Source organism: Balaenoptera borealis, assembly GCF_965194805.1.
Source record: "Balaenoptera borealis genome assembly, chromosome: 1".
Taxonomy (NCBI): domain Eukaryota; kingdom Metazoa; phylum Chordata; class Mammalia; order Artiodactyla; family Balaenopteridae; genus Balaenoptera; species Balaenoptera borealis.
The window spans coordinates 32215083-32231118 of NC_138860.1; the positions used below are offsets into that span (position 1 = coordinate 32215083).

The following is a 16036-nucleotide window of genomic DNA, read 5'->3' on the forward strand; positions in this document are numbered from 1 at the left end:
ACCCCCTAGAGTCACTCGCTTGAACCAGAGCCCGGAGGCTGCTCTCGACACCTCGGCGTTGGGGGGAGAAATATCAGCCGCAGCTGCCCTGGGCTGGTGGGGACCCAGCGCCCCGCCACCCACACTTCCTCTGCACCTGCTCCGAGCCTCACGCTCCACTTCCACTGCGGATGTTGTCTTTTGTGTTTTGGAGAGCATGTGACAGACCTGTGTTGTGGGGCCCGGTGGGGGGCTGGAGGGGCCTCCTGGAAAGGTATGGGGACAGCCAGAGTCCCCTGCGGGCACAGGAGGCTGCAGCGCCTGGAGGTGGGGGCCCTGGGAACCACCCTGTGGACAGCAGCCAGGGATGGAGGCTGAACCCTCGATCAGTAGCATCCTCCACGCCTCCGCATGAGGGGCTCTAGAGACACCTGCATGACCACGGCTTCTGCGGGGCCTCAGGCACACTGCGGGAGGGAGGCAGGGCAGGCACCATCCCATTTTATCCGTGGGAGAACTGAGGCCCACGCTAGAAAGTGCCAAGCCAGGAAGAGAATCCAGGGTTCTGACTGGAGCGCAAAGCTCCTTCCATGATGACTCTCAGCTGATTGCCTCAGTGTCCCGGCCACTGGCCCTCGCCCTCGACCGTCAGGGTCCTGAAGGGTGGCTCTGCCAGGCTGCTGTGACTCTAGACAGAGTTGCTGTGTGACCTGTCACACCCTCTCCGGGCATTGCCCTTGTGGTCACTGGACTGTGCCTGGGCCGCTGTGAGAGGGCAGCACCTTAGGCAGATAGTCGGGGAAGATGAGGGGTGGCTGATCTGAGGGGGGATGAGCTGCAGTTAAGACCCCAGAAATGATGTTCTGTGGGAGAGAATGCCAGTGATCATCTTGTCCCACCTTCATTTCCTAGATAGAGAAATGGAGGCTCAGAGAAAGGTAGTGAATTGCTCAAAATCCACAGTTAGTATTTCCACATAGTAGGTTCCCCAAAGCATTTGTCCAATGAGTTCAAGGGCTACGACCAGCACCTTCTGACTTCAAGCCCAAGCTTCTGTCCATATAGCTGTCCTCAGATGCAGAAAATTGGTAAGGAGGCTCTTTTATCCTGAAGACAGGCATAAGGGGAATGACTCTGGCTCACATAAAGCACATAAAGCATGAGAGGACCCTCCAAGGCAAAGAAATAGCAGAACTGGTAGTTTCTAATAGTCTTTAGAAGCTGCCTGGAGGCACTTTGAACCCTGGTGACCCATTCTCACTCAACACAACATGTTTTCTCAGTTCCTGACTTCCTCTTTGGTTTGCTGGTACTTTCTTTTTCATCTAAAACTAGTAAGCAAATAAGATAGGTTGTCATTTCCTCATTTTCAAGCCGTACTCCTTGTGGGGGCCAGAAATCTCTTTCAAGCATCAAACAGTGAAGGGTTCCTGGGTGAGCAGTGGGTCTCTGTCCCCCTCTCCAGGGGCTCTTGGATGGGACCTTGCTCTGGAAGGAGCCATGGACCTCTGGCTTTGGTCACTTTACTTCTTGCCAGGTAAGTGCTGTGGGGAAACACCCTGGACGTTGTATGAGGGCTGAATTGGCCACAGGTAGGGGAGTTGCTGTGCATCTCCAGCTCTGAAGTTTCTGGATGGATTTAGTTGTAAACCGGTACCTAGGGCAGGACGTGGATGGAGGCCCTCCCCACTCCCAGTTAGTGCGCCTCCCTCTACTCCAGACACACCTCCTGCTCGCTCAGGAGTTGACTTGTAAGGGCTGAAGGTGCCACCTCTCCCAGACATATCAGCCTGTTAATATGGAATCTCAAAGCAAGTGCCTCCAAAGTTCTTTCTTCTTACTTCTACATTCTCTTTCTTTGGATCTCTTTAACTCCTGAATTTTCAAAGTTCCAATCTAAATGAAGTCTCCCTAACCCATTTGGTAGCCCTAATCCATTTCCTGAGCTCCATATCTCAATTTACAACTGTCTCCTGGGCACTCCCACTTCCATATCTCATCGAGATCAGAAATGCAACAGGCCTAACACCTAACCTCAAATTCCTCACTGGTCACCACCAAAATCAGCTACTCTCTCTGTCTTAACTATCTCTGATATCAGCTGTAAAATGCCAAAATAGCTTTTTACCACCTCTTCCCATTTATCCCCAACCAGACTTTGACCTAATCAATGGCCAATTCATGTAGTTTCTAGATTCACATTTACCAGGATGAGAAGCCATGGCAGCCCCTACTAGAGACATAACAGAGGGAATGGAAAGGAAAAACACTGGATCACCTCTTAACTATCTCTCCCACTTCCTCCAACCTGACCAGCCTGTAGCTCCAGATCAACCTTCCTTCATCTTGACTGTGATCATAGGATCATCCTCTCCAACAACCTTCCATGGCTCCCACTGCCTACTGAATCGAACTCCTTAAATACAAACTCCTCCCTTGGCCTCCCCTTTTATACTCTAAGCTTATCATACTCCCCTGTGTTTTCCTAACCTCCAGCCAATGGGACGCCTCTTTGAACATGTGCTAGACTTTCCTGCCACCATGCCCTTGCTCATGCCATTCCTTCTGCCGGGAATAGCCTTCCACTCACCTCCACCATTTATGGGTCCTTCAAATCCCATCTCAACCTCCACCTTCTCTTACATGTTCCAGAGGTCCCTCTTCTGAACCCCAATAGCTGACCCCGTTCTACCTTGTATTGTAGCTTAAGGTGTGTCCACCTTATTTTATTGATTCCATGGTAAGCTTCTTGGGGGTCAAAGTTGTTTTTTATTCATACTTGCTTTCTTTGTAATGGCTGGAGTTTGGAAGAAAGTCAAATCTTTGAATCAAATACTGGAAATCCCTAAAAACCCAAGGGAATGAAGGTTTAATGAAATAGACTCTGTGAGAGGTAGTAGGACATAGGTGATCACAGTGGATGGTTAACTAAACTTCGGCCTGAGAGGGAAGAGGGATTGGGTAGACGTGGAAAATGTCTAGGAGTGAAGGGTACCTAAATTGTACCCCTGCAGTCTGTCCTGAGCAATATGACCCTTCTGGCCAGAGGGGTCCTTGCTCTGGGCCTGGTCCTTCTTCACTTGTGCCCATCTCCACAGGGTGAGGAGTTCAAGGCACAAAGGGATGTGCCTATTCCAAGCCCACACCCACACCCCCTCTTCTAGACCTCAAATTCCCTGTCCAAATTTCTCTGGAACCACCTTCAATGACTGTGTGAGATTCTATCCTGGGTCTTCTATCCTAGGGTGAACGCTTGGCCTATAAAAGGGTGGCTACAGGTGGCTGTTTGGGAAGGAGATGGATGGAGCTTGTACACGCAAGCTGGGTCATCCCCCATGTATATACCAGGACCATTGTGGAGTGGGCAGGAGCCAGGGATGAGAACAGAAAGGAGAGAGGCCAGAGGCTAGAGGCAGGAAACTTGGAGCCATTTTTCCCTGCATAGCCATGTATTAGAGTGGACATCCAAGGAGTGTGTAAATTTGTCAAGATAGGAGGATACTTTATTCAACAGATTTTAGCCTGCTAATTAACTTTAAAATATTTAGACGTATGATATTTGGGTCTTATTTGTATTCCTGCCCCAGGTCCTGCAAATGTGGGGGTGGTCCTGGTCCCAGAGCCCAGTGCGTGAGGCACAGACTATAGGCTACATCGCCTGGGGCCCTAAGTGGAGTTCCGTAATAAACCAAGGCAGTAGCATAGGGTATACACTTTCAAACTTTTTTTACCTTGACCCATAATAATAATACATACATACACTTGATGCTGTGACCCAGTACACATACGCATACCTAAAATTTATTCCTGATTCTTTAATATGGGGATGACTTTGGGGCTTCAGCACTTGGACGGATGTTGGTGCTATTTTTGGAGATGGGAAGAGCTTGTGAAGGAACAGGCTTTGGAAGAGAAATCAAGAGGGTTTTGTTTGTTTGTTTGTTTGTTTTTGCCATTGTAAGTCTGGAAAATATCTTATATGTTTGAGTAAAGTACAAGAGCAGGTGTCAAAAAGGCAAGTCTGGAGCCCAGAGGTAAAGACAAGACTGGAGATCCCTATTTTGATGAGACCTATATAGAGTTGGTATTAAAAGCCATGGAAGTAAATGAGCTAGTGTGAGGGGAAGCAAGGAGGACAGAGAAGAGAACAGGCCCAGCGTCAGGCCCAATGCTGATAGAGAAGGGGAAGTAAGGAAGGAAGGAGGAGGAGAACTAAGTGAACAGATAAGGAGAGGTAAGTCAGGAGATTGCCAAGGAACAGCCATTGAGAGTGTAATGTTGGGGAAGCCAGGAGAGGAAAGCATTTCAAGGCAGGAAGCCTCAGTTCCACCAAATGCTGCCAGGAGAACAAGAAAAAAAAAGATAAAGAAGTGACCATCCAACATGGCAACAAGGAAAGTTTTGGTGACCTTGACCGGAGCAGTTTCAGTGGAATACTGGAGCCATAATTCTGACAGATGGAGGTGGAAGAGGAATCGGGAGATGGAGGAGTGGATTCAGTGATTTTGAGAAAGTGAACAGAAGAGGGGTGGCAGCTGAAGGGGAGGGGAGAAGTCGACCAAAGGTTTTTCCAATATGGGCCATATCAGGGCGTGTGTGTAAGCCATGGCAATGCTGGAGGAGAAGAACCAGTGAGACAGACAGAGAAAGGGGGTGATCGCAGAAGACATGCGCTAAAGAAGGTGATGGGATGGATTCAGGACAAAGGTGAAAGGACTGGCTTTTGAGAGGAGGGGGACACTCCATCCACAGCAACAGGGTCGAGGGCAGACAGCGGGCCCAGACACACACAGGTTAGTGTGGGCAGAAGTGGGAAGGAGCATAGGATGCTTCCCATCCTTTTAAAAAAATCCACGCTCCATTGGATAAACATAAAACTCTCAGGTCAGCTCCCTTCTTCCAGAGATTCTGCTGTGACTTGAGTTGATAGGGTCCTCATCGCTTTTCCCACCTAGAAAATCACTGCTACACGGAATCCAAAGTCTATTCCCAGAGCACTGCCACCAGCCAAGGCCTTGGGGGCCTTTACCTTATTTTGCATTATGAAAACAAGATATTTTCCATGTTCCAAATTGGATATTTATATCCAATTATATGTTGAGAGTGACTTTTTAAGCTACATATATCCGTTTCCCCTACCATCACCACTGAAAATCAAATCACCAGCTTAGAGATTAATGACACTGAGTTAGCAGCCTCTCTAAAACATCAATATTAAACAGCTTGGTTCCTTTAGATACCTTCTACCACCCCTTTCTTTTTTCCCCTGAATCATTTGGAAATGTAGTTAAAGGGTCCAGAATTGCAAAAATTCAAGGGCACCTGGGATGCTTATCTAAGAATGCAGATTCATAGGCCCCATCCTAAGCAGATATAATCACATTGCTTAAGGGCAGGACCAGGTTATCTGTATCCTAGCAAGTTCCCCCACAGGAGTCTTACGCACACTGTGCCTAAGTTCTAAACCTGGAGGTTATATCTACCTTTTTTTCTATTTGGGAAATCTGCTTTTGGTTGGAAGCTACTATGAACTCCAAGGAGAGTGGGATCTGGTCATTTTTATCTCACCCGTTAGTGCTTCCTTGGGACCAGAGTTCAGTGTACCCAGAAGCTTTCCTTGTGCTTCATCCATCCAAAGTTTGCACAATAAGGATAGTCTTAGTCAGCTCCAGCTGCTGTAACAAAATACCATAGACTGCGTAGCTTAAATAACAGACATTTATTTCTCACGGTTCAGGAAACTAGAAGTCCTAGATCAAGGTGCTGGCAGGTATGATTCTCCGTGAGGGCCCTCATCCTGGTTTGCAGCCATCTCCCTGTGTGCTCACATGGTCTCTTCTTGTGTACATGGAGAGAATAAGGACACTAATCCCATTATGAGGGCTGCACCCTCATGACCTCATCTAACCCTACTTACCTTCCAAAGGCCCCACCTCGTAATACCATCACTTTGGGGGTTGGAATTTCAACACATGAATTTTGGGGAGATACAAACATACAGTCCATAACAGAGGGTCATGGGCAAGCCAGGGGGTTACCAGCAGCTCATTGCTGAGTGGAGAGAGGCCACTGGAGGCATCTGCACAGGTGATGACCCCTCTCTGCTCTGTCTTGCGCCTGCCTATTTTACAGCATCTCACCCTTGAGAAAGCAGCAGGCATGCCCTTTTCTGGCTGGGTTGGTCCAAAAATGTTTGTATGCTCATTCTCAGGTGCTGGGCTTTACACACAGGTATGGTCCTTCTGGACATACAGGGGATTCGCCTATCCCCTTGGTTGGGTGTTTGTCCTTTGATGGGTCACCCTTCCACTGGCACATTCCAGTCACAGGGCTACCTCACACGTCTGTTTCCAGGGGATTTAAAGCAGTGTTGGGTTATTCATGAAGGGTTTCCATGTCAGATCATACATGTCTGGTGGGCCCCTCTTCTCCCCACCACACTGACCAGCTACACTTTCAGATCTTAACATACTCCTGTAAATGTCCCCAGCTAGCCCCTCTCTAGCCTCCTCTACCCCCATCTCATGTTCCCATGGTTGTTTCTGTTGTCCACTTTCTTCCCTCTCCCCAGAACATCCTCCTCGACTCTCTCTGCTCATCTAGGAGGCTCCAGCCCCACTTCTTTCCTTGACTCCTTGGAGCTATTCTTTTTGTTGTTGTTGTTTTAAAGAGAGAATTTTTTTTTTTAATTTACTTTTGGCTGTGTTGGGTCTTCGTTGCTGTGCGTGAGCTTTCTCTAGTTGAGGTGAGTTGGGAGTTACTCTTTGTTGCAGTGCACGGGCTTCTCACTGTGGTGGCTTCTTTTGTTGCAGAGCATGCGTTCTAGGTGCACGGGCTTCAGTAGTTGTGGCACACGGGCTTCAGTAGTTGTGGCACACAGGCTCAGTAGTTGTGGCGCACGGGCTTAGTTGCTTGCAGCATGTGGGATCCTCCCTGATCAGGGCTCGAACCGGTGTCCCCTGTATTGGCAGGCGGATTCTTAACCACTGTGCCACCAGGGAAGTCCTAGAGCTATTCTTAATGTTTGCGCTATGGATGAATTTCAGGAAGTTTGTGAACATCCCTCCCCGCCTCATGAACATGCCATGTCCTCTCTCCTGTCCCAGCCTTTTTGGGGGTGGTTCTCACTGTCTAGAAGGGTCTCTCCTCCACCCTAGTCCACAGCCCCCTCCCCACACACACACTTTATCCTCCGAATTGTCTTCCCAGAAATATACAGACACTTATTGGGACCCACTTAGCTGACAATTAATCATACTTGGACTTACTTTCTTCCCCAGCTTAGACCTGCCTTCTCTCAGCCAAAGCATAAGCTTTTTGATGTCAGGGACTCAGAAACCACACCTTTTATTCCACCCTGCTCCACACCACCCCCAATGCACATACAATGTGCACACACACTCAAATATACCCTTGTTTCCTTCTGTGTTCCCTTCCTCAGTGAAGACAACCATCATTCTCTGAGTTGCCCTCCACACCCAGTCCTTCAGGTCACAACTTACACCTCATGTCTTCCAGAAAGCCTTCCTCAAATTAAATCATCCTCTGCAGCAGCCTGGATCAGGCGCTCCTCCTTGCTGCTTCCAAGGAGCCCTGTGTATCTACGCCATGGGATTTATTATACTCTGCTGTCACATAGTGCCCGTCCATTTGTATCATTCAATAAATGATTCGTTGTGTGAGGGAGGGATGCCAGCTACCTTATCACATGAAAGGCATTCAACAGATACTTGTTGAATTATTGAATAAAAAAACTGGAGGTGAATGGTTGTTTTGGTTGGTTGGATGGATCTGAGCAAAACAAAACTAGACAGAAAACCTGTTGGAGCAAATTGTACCATGCCTCCCGACACCACCCTGAAGTCACTCAGGGATATGTGCTGGTTGGGGGGATCACTGTGGCACATTCTCTCCCTCTGGAGTGGGGTAGTGGCTTTGACTGTATTTTCAGGGGTTTGATGTCTGGGTCCATATGGGTTCAGGTTTGGTAACGAGGCTGAGGATTACATTAAGGCTTGGGCTGGGGAGAGACTCAGCCTTGGGCATAGGGCTAGGGTTGCACATAGAGCTGGACCAAGGATATAAATAGGGTTGGGGATGGGAAGAGGCTGAGGATGCAGCCAGGGCTAGAGATCATGAGGGGGCTGAGGCTCAGGGCTGGCTGAGGCTTGGGCTGCTAATGGGGATGGAGTTGGAAGTAGGGATGAGTGTGAGGCTGGGCTGGGGCCTGGGTTGGAAACAGGGCTGGAGTTGGGGATGTGGCTGGGGATGGGGCTTCCTCTACATTAACTCCCTCTCCCTGAAGTAGCTGGAGCCCTGAAGGTCCTTCCAGAAGTAAAGGTGGAGGGAATGCTGGGAGGATCCGTTGTCATCGAGTGCCCGCTTCCTGAAATGCATGTGAGGATATATCTGTGCCGGACAATTGTTGCGTCTGGAGGATGCGCCACCGTGGTGTCCAACAGGAACTTCGTCAAGAAGGAATTCCAGCATCGAGTCACCCTGGCGCTGTTTCCAGAGAGGAATCTGTTCCTGGTGGAGATGACAGAGCTGGTCGAGAGTGACAGCGGGGTCTATGCCTGTGGGGCGGGCATGGACACAGACCGGGGCAAGACCCAGCAGGTCACCCTGTCTGTTCACAGTGGTAGGTGCCCCACCCGATGGAGGCTTTGGCCACCCAGAAAACGTTTCCACTCAGGAAGGCTGGGACAACAATGGGACTGCAGTCCCCACACTCTTACACTATTGCCATATTAGCAAGTCCAGTAGGAATTGGGATCTGTAGAGTTGAAACCTCATAGAGTCAATGAACTTCATGGTCCACCAAATTTTCTAGCCAAACTGTATGAAAGAGACAGGATAGGTGCTCTCTTTGTGTGGTATTTTACTCATCCTACCCAGGGCACGAGGCGAGTGTGGGGTGAGACTGAGGAGGGGCTCTGAGACTGAAGGAAATTGGAAGCAAAAGGACATAATTATTACCATAATTGTCCCATGAAAATATCAGGGATAAATATAAAGGAAAGACAATCATTTTTCACAGTTGATGGCCAAATTTGTTACTTTATGATCTGATCCTTTCTTTATTTCTCCCAAATCCTTCCTTTTTTCTTTTCTCCACTGACTTCCTCAGACATACACAGCACTAATTCAACAACCTAGATTCCCAATGGTCTCCGATGGTTTTGCAGGGAATGCCGACGGGGTTAGGGTGAAAGAGGATTTCTGTCAGGGAAGCCCCCAGCCTGGTTATTTTTCTGCTCCCTGCCCTCATCCCCTCACTGCCATCTGCCCTAGCTGAGTCAGCCTCAGCTCATACCAGCAGTCCCTTCCCCAGGCTTCAGTCTCGTCCTAGAGACCACCAATGGACTCCTCTTGCCTCCGGTAGATTACGGGCCTTTCTGGGAAGAAGAGCCAGTGCCTGAGCCTCCAGCATGGTTTAATAGATTTCTCCAAATGCATATGCCTCCTTGGTTCCAGATGCCTGAACATGCCCGTTCTTTGGAATTCATATCCAAAGGTCAGTTCCCCAAAGGTAGGGTAGGGGAGGTGGGGGAGATTCTATGGCATTGTGAAAATGGAGGAGGGGGTATATGTTCAGCTCATAGGATGGTTGGCAGAGCAGAGCTGCGTCTCAGATGTGTATTTCCCTGCCTTAGGAGGGGGTACCTCCCTGAGATCTGCGTTCCAAGTCTTTCAAGCCCATCCTTCAGCCTGTACACTTGGCACTAGTTGCAGAAATTACCCATCACCACCAGGTGGCACCACATGTAATGAAGTTTGTGCTCCATTCACAAAATCTAGCTCTTTTATGAATGACTGCGGGAAACCAAGACTGGGCAGACGTTTCCCAGCCAGAGGTCCTCCTGCTTCCTGCTCCCCATAGGGCTGTCTTCCATTTGCTGGCATACTGATTTAACAGCTCTATTTTACCATAAAAAGACTAATCATGATTATACTAATGGTACTTTTACATTTCTATACCATTTTCCTGTCTTAAATGCATTTTGACATGCAATAGTTCCATCACATCCTCACATCTGCCCTGTGAGGTAGACACATTAATTGAATATTGTTACACTAAAAGACTGCTGGCCATTGAGAGAGGGATCGTGTAACTGAGCTCATTGTAGACTCAAGGTTGTGACTGACAGGTGTGGGATGGGGGAGAATAGACAAGCACATAGATACAACACAAGGCAGAGTGGGCACTGAACTACAAACAAGGTTTTGTCCATGCTTAGAGGAGGGCAAGCTCTTCTGCCTGGGAAGTCAGGGAAGACTTCCTGTAGGAAATGGAGTTTGAAGCAAATATAGATAGGACATACTAGATGCAGATGGCATGCTCAGGAGGCATTTCAGGTGATGAAGACTGTGAGAACAAAGGTAGTCTAGGTAAAAGGGAAGCATGTGTTCCGGAAAGAAATGGTTGGCCCAAGGCTGCTGGAGACTAGAGTGTGTGTGTGTGGAAGGTCACTTCTTCCTGCTGTCTTCTGTAGTAACCACACCAGCTCAAAGGACCGAAGCCCCTCCAGCACACCATGCCTCCCCCACCACCTCAATCACCCACCGCCCTCGAGTTTACAGGGCATCTTCAGTAGCAACCGCCCAGCCCACCACCCTCCTGCCACCCGCCAGAGCCTCAAAAACCTCAGCACGGGAGGAACTGCTCAGGCTCCAGACGGCCAGCTACAACCACCAAAGCAGGCTTCACAGGCAGAGGTAAGAGGCCTGCACCATTCAGGGCGAGAATTCTGTTAACAAAGGGACAAACTTGTGAGCTACCTCCAAAAAAGTTGACCACCTGCGTGCTTGCCTTAACCTCCTCCCTTCCTGACCTCTCCCTTCTCTCTCCCCCTCCTTCCCTCCTCAGAGCACTCAACCACGGCCCAGGCCCGGTGTCTGGGATGGAAGATCAAGGCTTCTACATCCTGACCCCCACCATCCTGGGTCTCATCCTGCTGGCACTTCTGGGGCTGGTGGCCAAGAGGGTCATTCAAAGGAGGAAAGGTGAGGGGGTCGGGCTCCTTTTCGGAGAGCCGAGCTTCCCAAAGATCCCAGCGCATTCAGATCCCTCTGATCTCCCGGGGACACTCAGGAGCTTTGGATGAGCAGCCTGGGGTGTGGGGAACGTGGCACGGGGCTCAATGGTCTGGAAATGGGGACGGGGAGGAGCGCGGCCTGGGCCCTTTGGTCTTCAGTAAACACCCACATGTCAGACATTGCCAAACACCAGGGAAACAGACAGCCTTTAGTTTTCTAAGACTGGGAGGGGGTGGCCATGGGCCTCTGACGCCCTCTTCCTCTCTCCTTCCCTGTGGCTTTACCGAGAAGCTCTCTCCAGACGGGTCCGCCGACTGGCCGTGAGGATGCGCGCCCTGGAGGCCTCACAGCGGCCCCTGTCACAGCGGCCACGCGTGTCGCAGCGGCCACGCACCCAGAACAACGTCTACAGCGCCTGCCCTCGGCGCCCTCGGGAGGTGGACGCTGCTGGTGAGCAGGCGGGCAGGTGGGGGAGAGCGGGACAGGTCGGGGGGAGAGGGAGGCGGGTTGGGGGAAGCGGGGCAGGTTGGGGGAGAGCGGGGCGGCCCGAGCGTGCATGCAGGACCAGCAGAAACTGCGCGGCGCGGAGGGTGAGCCAGAACAACCCCGCCTCCAGAACAGCCGCGTGCCGCGCGGCCGGCTCCCCCTCCCCAGGGTTTCCGGCGGAGCTGTGGGTGGGGCTGAGCCCTCGGCCCCGCCCTCATGTCGGCCCTCCCGGTTCCCATCAGGTGAAGGGGCGGCACCTCTCCCAGGCCCCGGAGCATCGGCGCCCCCAGCCCCGCCGCAGGTAAGCTCCGCCCCGCCCCTGATTGGCAGCTGCGGCCCTAATGGGCGGCCCCAGACCTGGGCCTGGACCCGAGCGTAGTCGGTGGAGCTTCGGCTTAGCTGGAGGGCGCGGGCTTTCGCAGTGGCTCCCGGGGCCCTGAGTCTGGGAACTAGTATCAGTTTCCTTCTTGGATGGTGTCAGTAGACGATTACGCAACAATTGTGGTAGACTTAGTTACACGGCTTTTAGCCAAGCATTTCTCATGGGATAAATGGGAGCTTAGCAGAGGATGATAGATGGTACCTCTACAAATACGTGAAGGGCTTTCGTGTGGAAAAGATTCGATTTCTAGGAGATCTTAAGGGGGTGGAAGTTGTCCAGTTTCACCTTAATATGAGGAAGTACTTTCTAGTAAGCCCTCGAAGATGACAGGAGGTTGTTTACCCATCCCTGAAGGCAGTTAAGCCTGGCCTAGAGGCGTAGATAAGATTCAACACTTCGGATGAAGAAGATTCCTCTTGAAATCTAGGTTTGGACATAGGGAACTCATCTTTCTAATTTTTTATTTTTTTCTTCTGATCTTTCTATCGATGGCCATTTGGCAGATGTGTGAAAAACCTTTAAACTATTCGTTCGTGTTTGTTTTCCCAAATTTCCCATTTTATTCTCTAAAGCAGCCTACCATAGCGGAAACATTATTACTTCAGGAACCAGTAAAAACTAAGTGTGGCAAGTGTCCCTGATTTAATTAGGGGGTGTAGGCTAAGCTAAGGCAGCAAACCCTAAACCACGGCCCACAACATGGAAGCCTATTTTCCTCTCAAGCAAAGGCAGGGAGCCAGGAGGAGGTGGCCTGAGCCATGGGGTCATCCAGGGACTCAGATGCCTTCTGCCTGTTGCTGCACCATCCCCTGGAGTCTTGCCGCGTCCATCCGTCCGTGGTCAATGCTCAATCCCCAGCACCATGTCTGCATCCCAGCGCATGGGAGGGAGAAAGAGAAAGTTGCTTTTTTAAGACCATGACCCTGAAATTTCACACATCACGTCTACCTGCATCCCACTGGGCACAGTTTAGTCACGTGGTCACAGCTGCCTTAAAGGGAGGCTGAATAATGTATCCCTGGCTCAGTAACCGTGCCTTGCTAAAAAGGGGAGAGTGAAGCCTGGCAACAAGCTACAGCTCTGCCCCCATCATGCCCAGCTTCTTGAGCTTGCCCTTACTCAGCCCTGCTGGAGAAGGTTCACAGTAGCTTAGGTAGGTCCAGCGGTGCCCATCTACTCTACACTTGCCTCAGCCCTTTTCTCTGGAACTGCTCTGTGACCACACATGCCCTCACCTGGGCCAGTACCTTGCTCAAATTTTACCCTTCCTCCCTGCTTGAAGCTCACATTCCCACTATCAGGGATAAAAATCTTGATGGAGCAAGTTCACAACAAGGTGCCTATGATTAATGACTGAGTATTTTAAGCCTTCACAGGGAGTGACTTTTTAAAATTTTTTAAGCCAAATAAATCTCAAATGATGCACTGTATCAGGCAGTGGGAGATGTATTTTTGAAGCAAGCTGCTGCTCATTCCCTCTCTGGTAAAGTACAGAAAGTAACAGCTCCTTTCAGTGAGCACTCACTCAGTGCCTACTATGTTCAGGGGGCTGAACTTCTGGTTCTCAGCGCTCGTGTTAAAAATGTGTGACTCTCCCTACTGCAGCCTTCCTGGGTGGATATTACAATAGTTGTGCCGTGTTAGAGTCAGGGCATAGCCCTGTCCTCCGAGAACTGATCCATCCTGAAAGCAGATGATCCTGAACTTTCTTTCTGGGGAAGTGGAGTTCCACATGGCCTGCCACCTTCCTCTGCTTCACCAGCCGGCTCCTTCCTGGAATGCACTGTCATGTCACGTCACAAGCTCTCCATGGAATAAAAGCCCTGTGGAGGTGCAGAGGATGACTCATCCTACTTCTGATAACTCCCTGAGAAGATGCGTATTCATTCCACAAGTCACATCATCTAATCCCGGAGGGGAAACTCCTCCGGCAGCTGGTTCTCCTTCAGACCCGTGCTTAGTCACATGATTTTAGTCCGAGCCCCCGTTTAAGGCATTTCCTGTCACGTTAGATCTAAGTGTTTTCCAGTTATTTGGGGTTGAGACGCCACCCTGAAAATCCCCAGGACTGAGCCACCTGATGGAGCTCAACCACCGCTGTATTTTGCCTTCTAGAAGACAGCAACCACATGCATGCTTCCCCCCCACCCCGCCCCATTGCCTGCTGTCGATGCTACAATCACCCTACCCAGATCCAGTGATGCTTCCCTGGTTGTTCCCAGGTGTCGGAAACTCCCTGGCTCCACGCCCCATCTGTGAACATCAGCTGTGAATATGTGAGCTTCTACCACCAGCCTGCTGCCAAGATGGAGGACACGGATTCCGATGACTACGTCAATATTCCCTGCCTGACTCAGCTCTCCAGCTGTCCCTCTGGGCCCAGACCTTGGTGCCAATGAGTCTTGTCTGTCTGCTGGTTTCCAACACCCGCTCCATCCGTTTTCAGAACCCTCATTACTCCCACGTCGCACCTCGAGTCTCATCCCTGTCTGTTTGCCCTGAGCACTGCTCAGTCCCCCCTCCCCCAGCTCTTCCTGGACACTTTTGCAGCCCCCTGTGGTTTTCAGGTGGGCTCTGGGAATGCAGAGCATTTGTCCTGATGCCACTTGCTTCCTTTCCAAGCCATGCAACAGGCTATGGGAGTTGCAGAGTGTCTTTGATCACACGGTCTTTGCTGCCCTGGCTCTAGACCACATGGCCTTGGACTGGAGCCTAGGCATAGCTGTTGCTTTGAAAGCCCTTCTCGGTCTTGGGTTTCCCACCAATAGAAGGTGCCTGAACTTCTTTGTGAGGACATGCTTCAGCCCTGACCTAGGAAGGGACCTTGTTATGAAACACCCCTTACAACCTCTTTGCCCTGATCTTAGGGCTGGCATTTACTAGTGATCTTCTATTTGTCTGGAGTCCTATGGTGAGGGCAATTTATTTTGATGTGATGAAGGGTTGTAAATTTTCAGAACCATGCTTGTTAGTGCTAGTGATATATGTGGATACCCTCTTTACTCTAAGTCTTCCTCCCTTGATGCACTAAGTACCCTGACTCCAGCATTCCCCCTCTTTCAGAAATAGAATAGTTTTTGTCATCTATTTATCCTTCTTCCATGCACTGAAATGTGTGCATTTATCTTAGCCTTGGTCTATTTGAGCTATCCAAAGCCATTACATCTCTCTGCTTTCAGAAATGCACCTCCTCTCTTTGCCAGTCCAGGTGGCTTATAGCCAGGTGGGGAAGAACAAGGATATGGGATTCTTGGAAGGTCAGTTGTTCTGCAAGAGCACTCACGTCATGGAAGAAGAGACATCCCACCTCCTACATATATTCATCCTCTTGAGTGTTCTGAACAAGGGCAGAGTTAGGCAGACATTATATCTTTGGATTGCAATCAACTACAAAGTTCAGTCAGAGCTTGAGACTAGAGAATGTCCAGTCTTGCTTTTAGGAAGAAGGCCTTTCCCAGACACACAACTCAGCTTCTCTGGGCACTGGTCCAGTGACAGAAAGGAAAGGTTCCCGAGGTGCCTGCTTTTCATGAGCAGGGAATGTCATCACAGATGGGATAACACATAACCCTAACCCTAACCTAACCCTAAATTATATTCACACCACCATCATACCTGTCATCCAGGTATGATGACACCATCCACGAGGGCAGCTTGACACTGGCACCCTCCCAAATGGCAGATAAGGGAAGAGTGAGTAGGATAAGAAAGAGAGCACTCAAGGGGCAGGGATGGTGGGAGTGAGGTGGGGAGTGTGGGCAAGAAATGCAGTGTTTAGGGAGAGTCTGCTTTGTTCTGGGCACACCCCTGCATTATATCTTTTATCATTTATATTTCAAACCAGTGCCCTCACTCTCACCCCAGTGCTCTGCAGATGACCCCTGCAGGTGTCATGACAATGTGATTTCCATGCCCTAAAGTTCAACTTCACATCCCAACATCCCTCATTGTTCCTCAACAATTCAAAGACAGGTTTAAAAAAATCCGATTTATTAAGCATTTACTGAGCACCCATCCTCTACCCCACGTGGTGGCAAGGATTGTGGAGGATCAGAGAGAAGCATGGGGCACTGTCGTTGCTGCCTTCACAGAACTTTCATTCTGACAAATAAATATGGCATCGGTTAAAACACTGATAGGAATTAAATA

At 50.0% G+C, this 16036-nt stretch overlaps 1 protein-coding gene across 4 annotated transcripts in view; it reads left to right on the forward strand.

The window, feature by feature from the left end:
• The first annotated feature begins 456 nt into the window (after positions 1–456).
• FCMR (Fc mu receptor) overlaps positions 457–16036 on the forward strand; it is a 34630-nt gene continuing 19050 nt past the window's right edge. Inside the window, exons 1-8 of one of the 4 annotated variants that reach the window (XM_082393393.1) lie at positions 457–1516; positions 8285–8620; positions 9365–9496; positions 10476–10698; positions 10850–10986; positions 11311–11469; positions 11748–11806; positions 14110–16023. In XM_082393393.1, coding sequence (XP_082249519.1) covers positions 1480–1516; positions 8285–8620; positions 9365–9496; positions 10476–10698; positions 10850–10986; positions 11311–11469; positions 11748–11806; positions 14110–14286 — 1260 coding nt within the window. In that variant the 5' untranslated portion in view covers positions 457–1479 and the 3' untranslated portion in view covers positions 14287–16023. Of the gene's footprint in view, positions 1517–8284; positions 8621–9364; positions 9497–10475; positions 10699–10849; positions 10987–11310; positions 11470–11747; positions 11807–13492; positions 16024–16036 lie in introns of those variants that run through there. The other 3 variants (XM_082393394.1, XM_082393395.1, XM_082393396.1) reach the window with 3 other exon arrangements.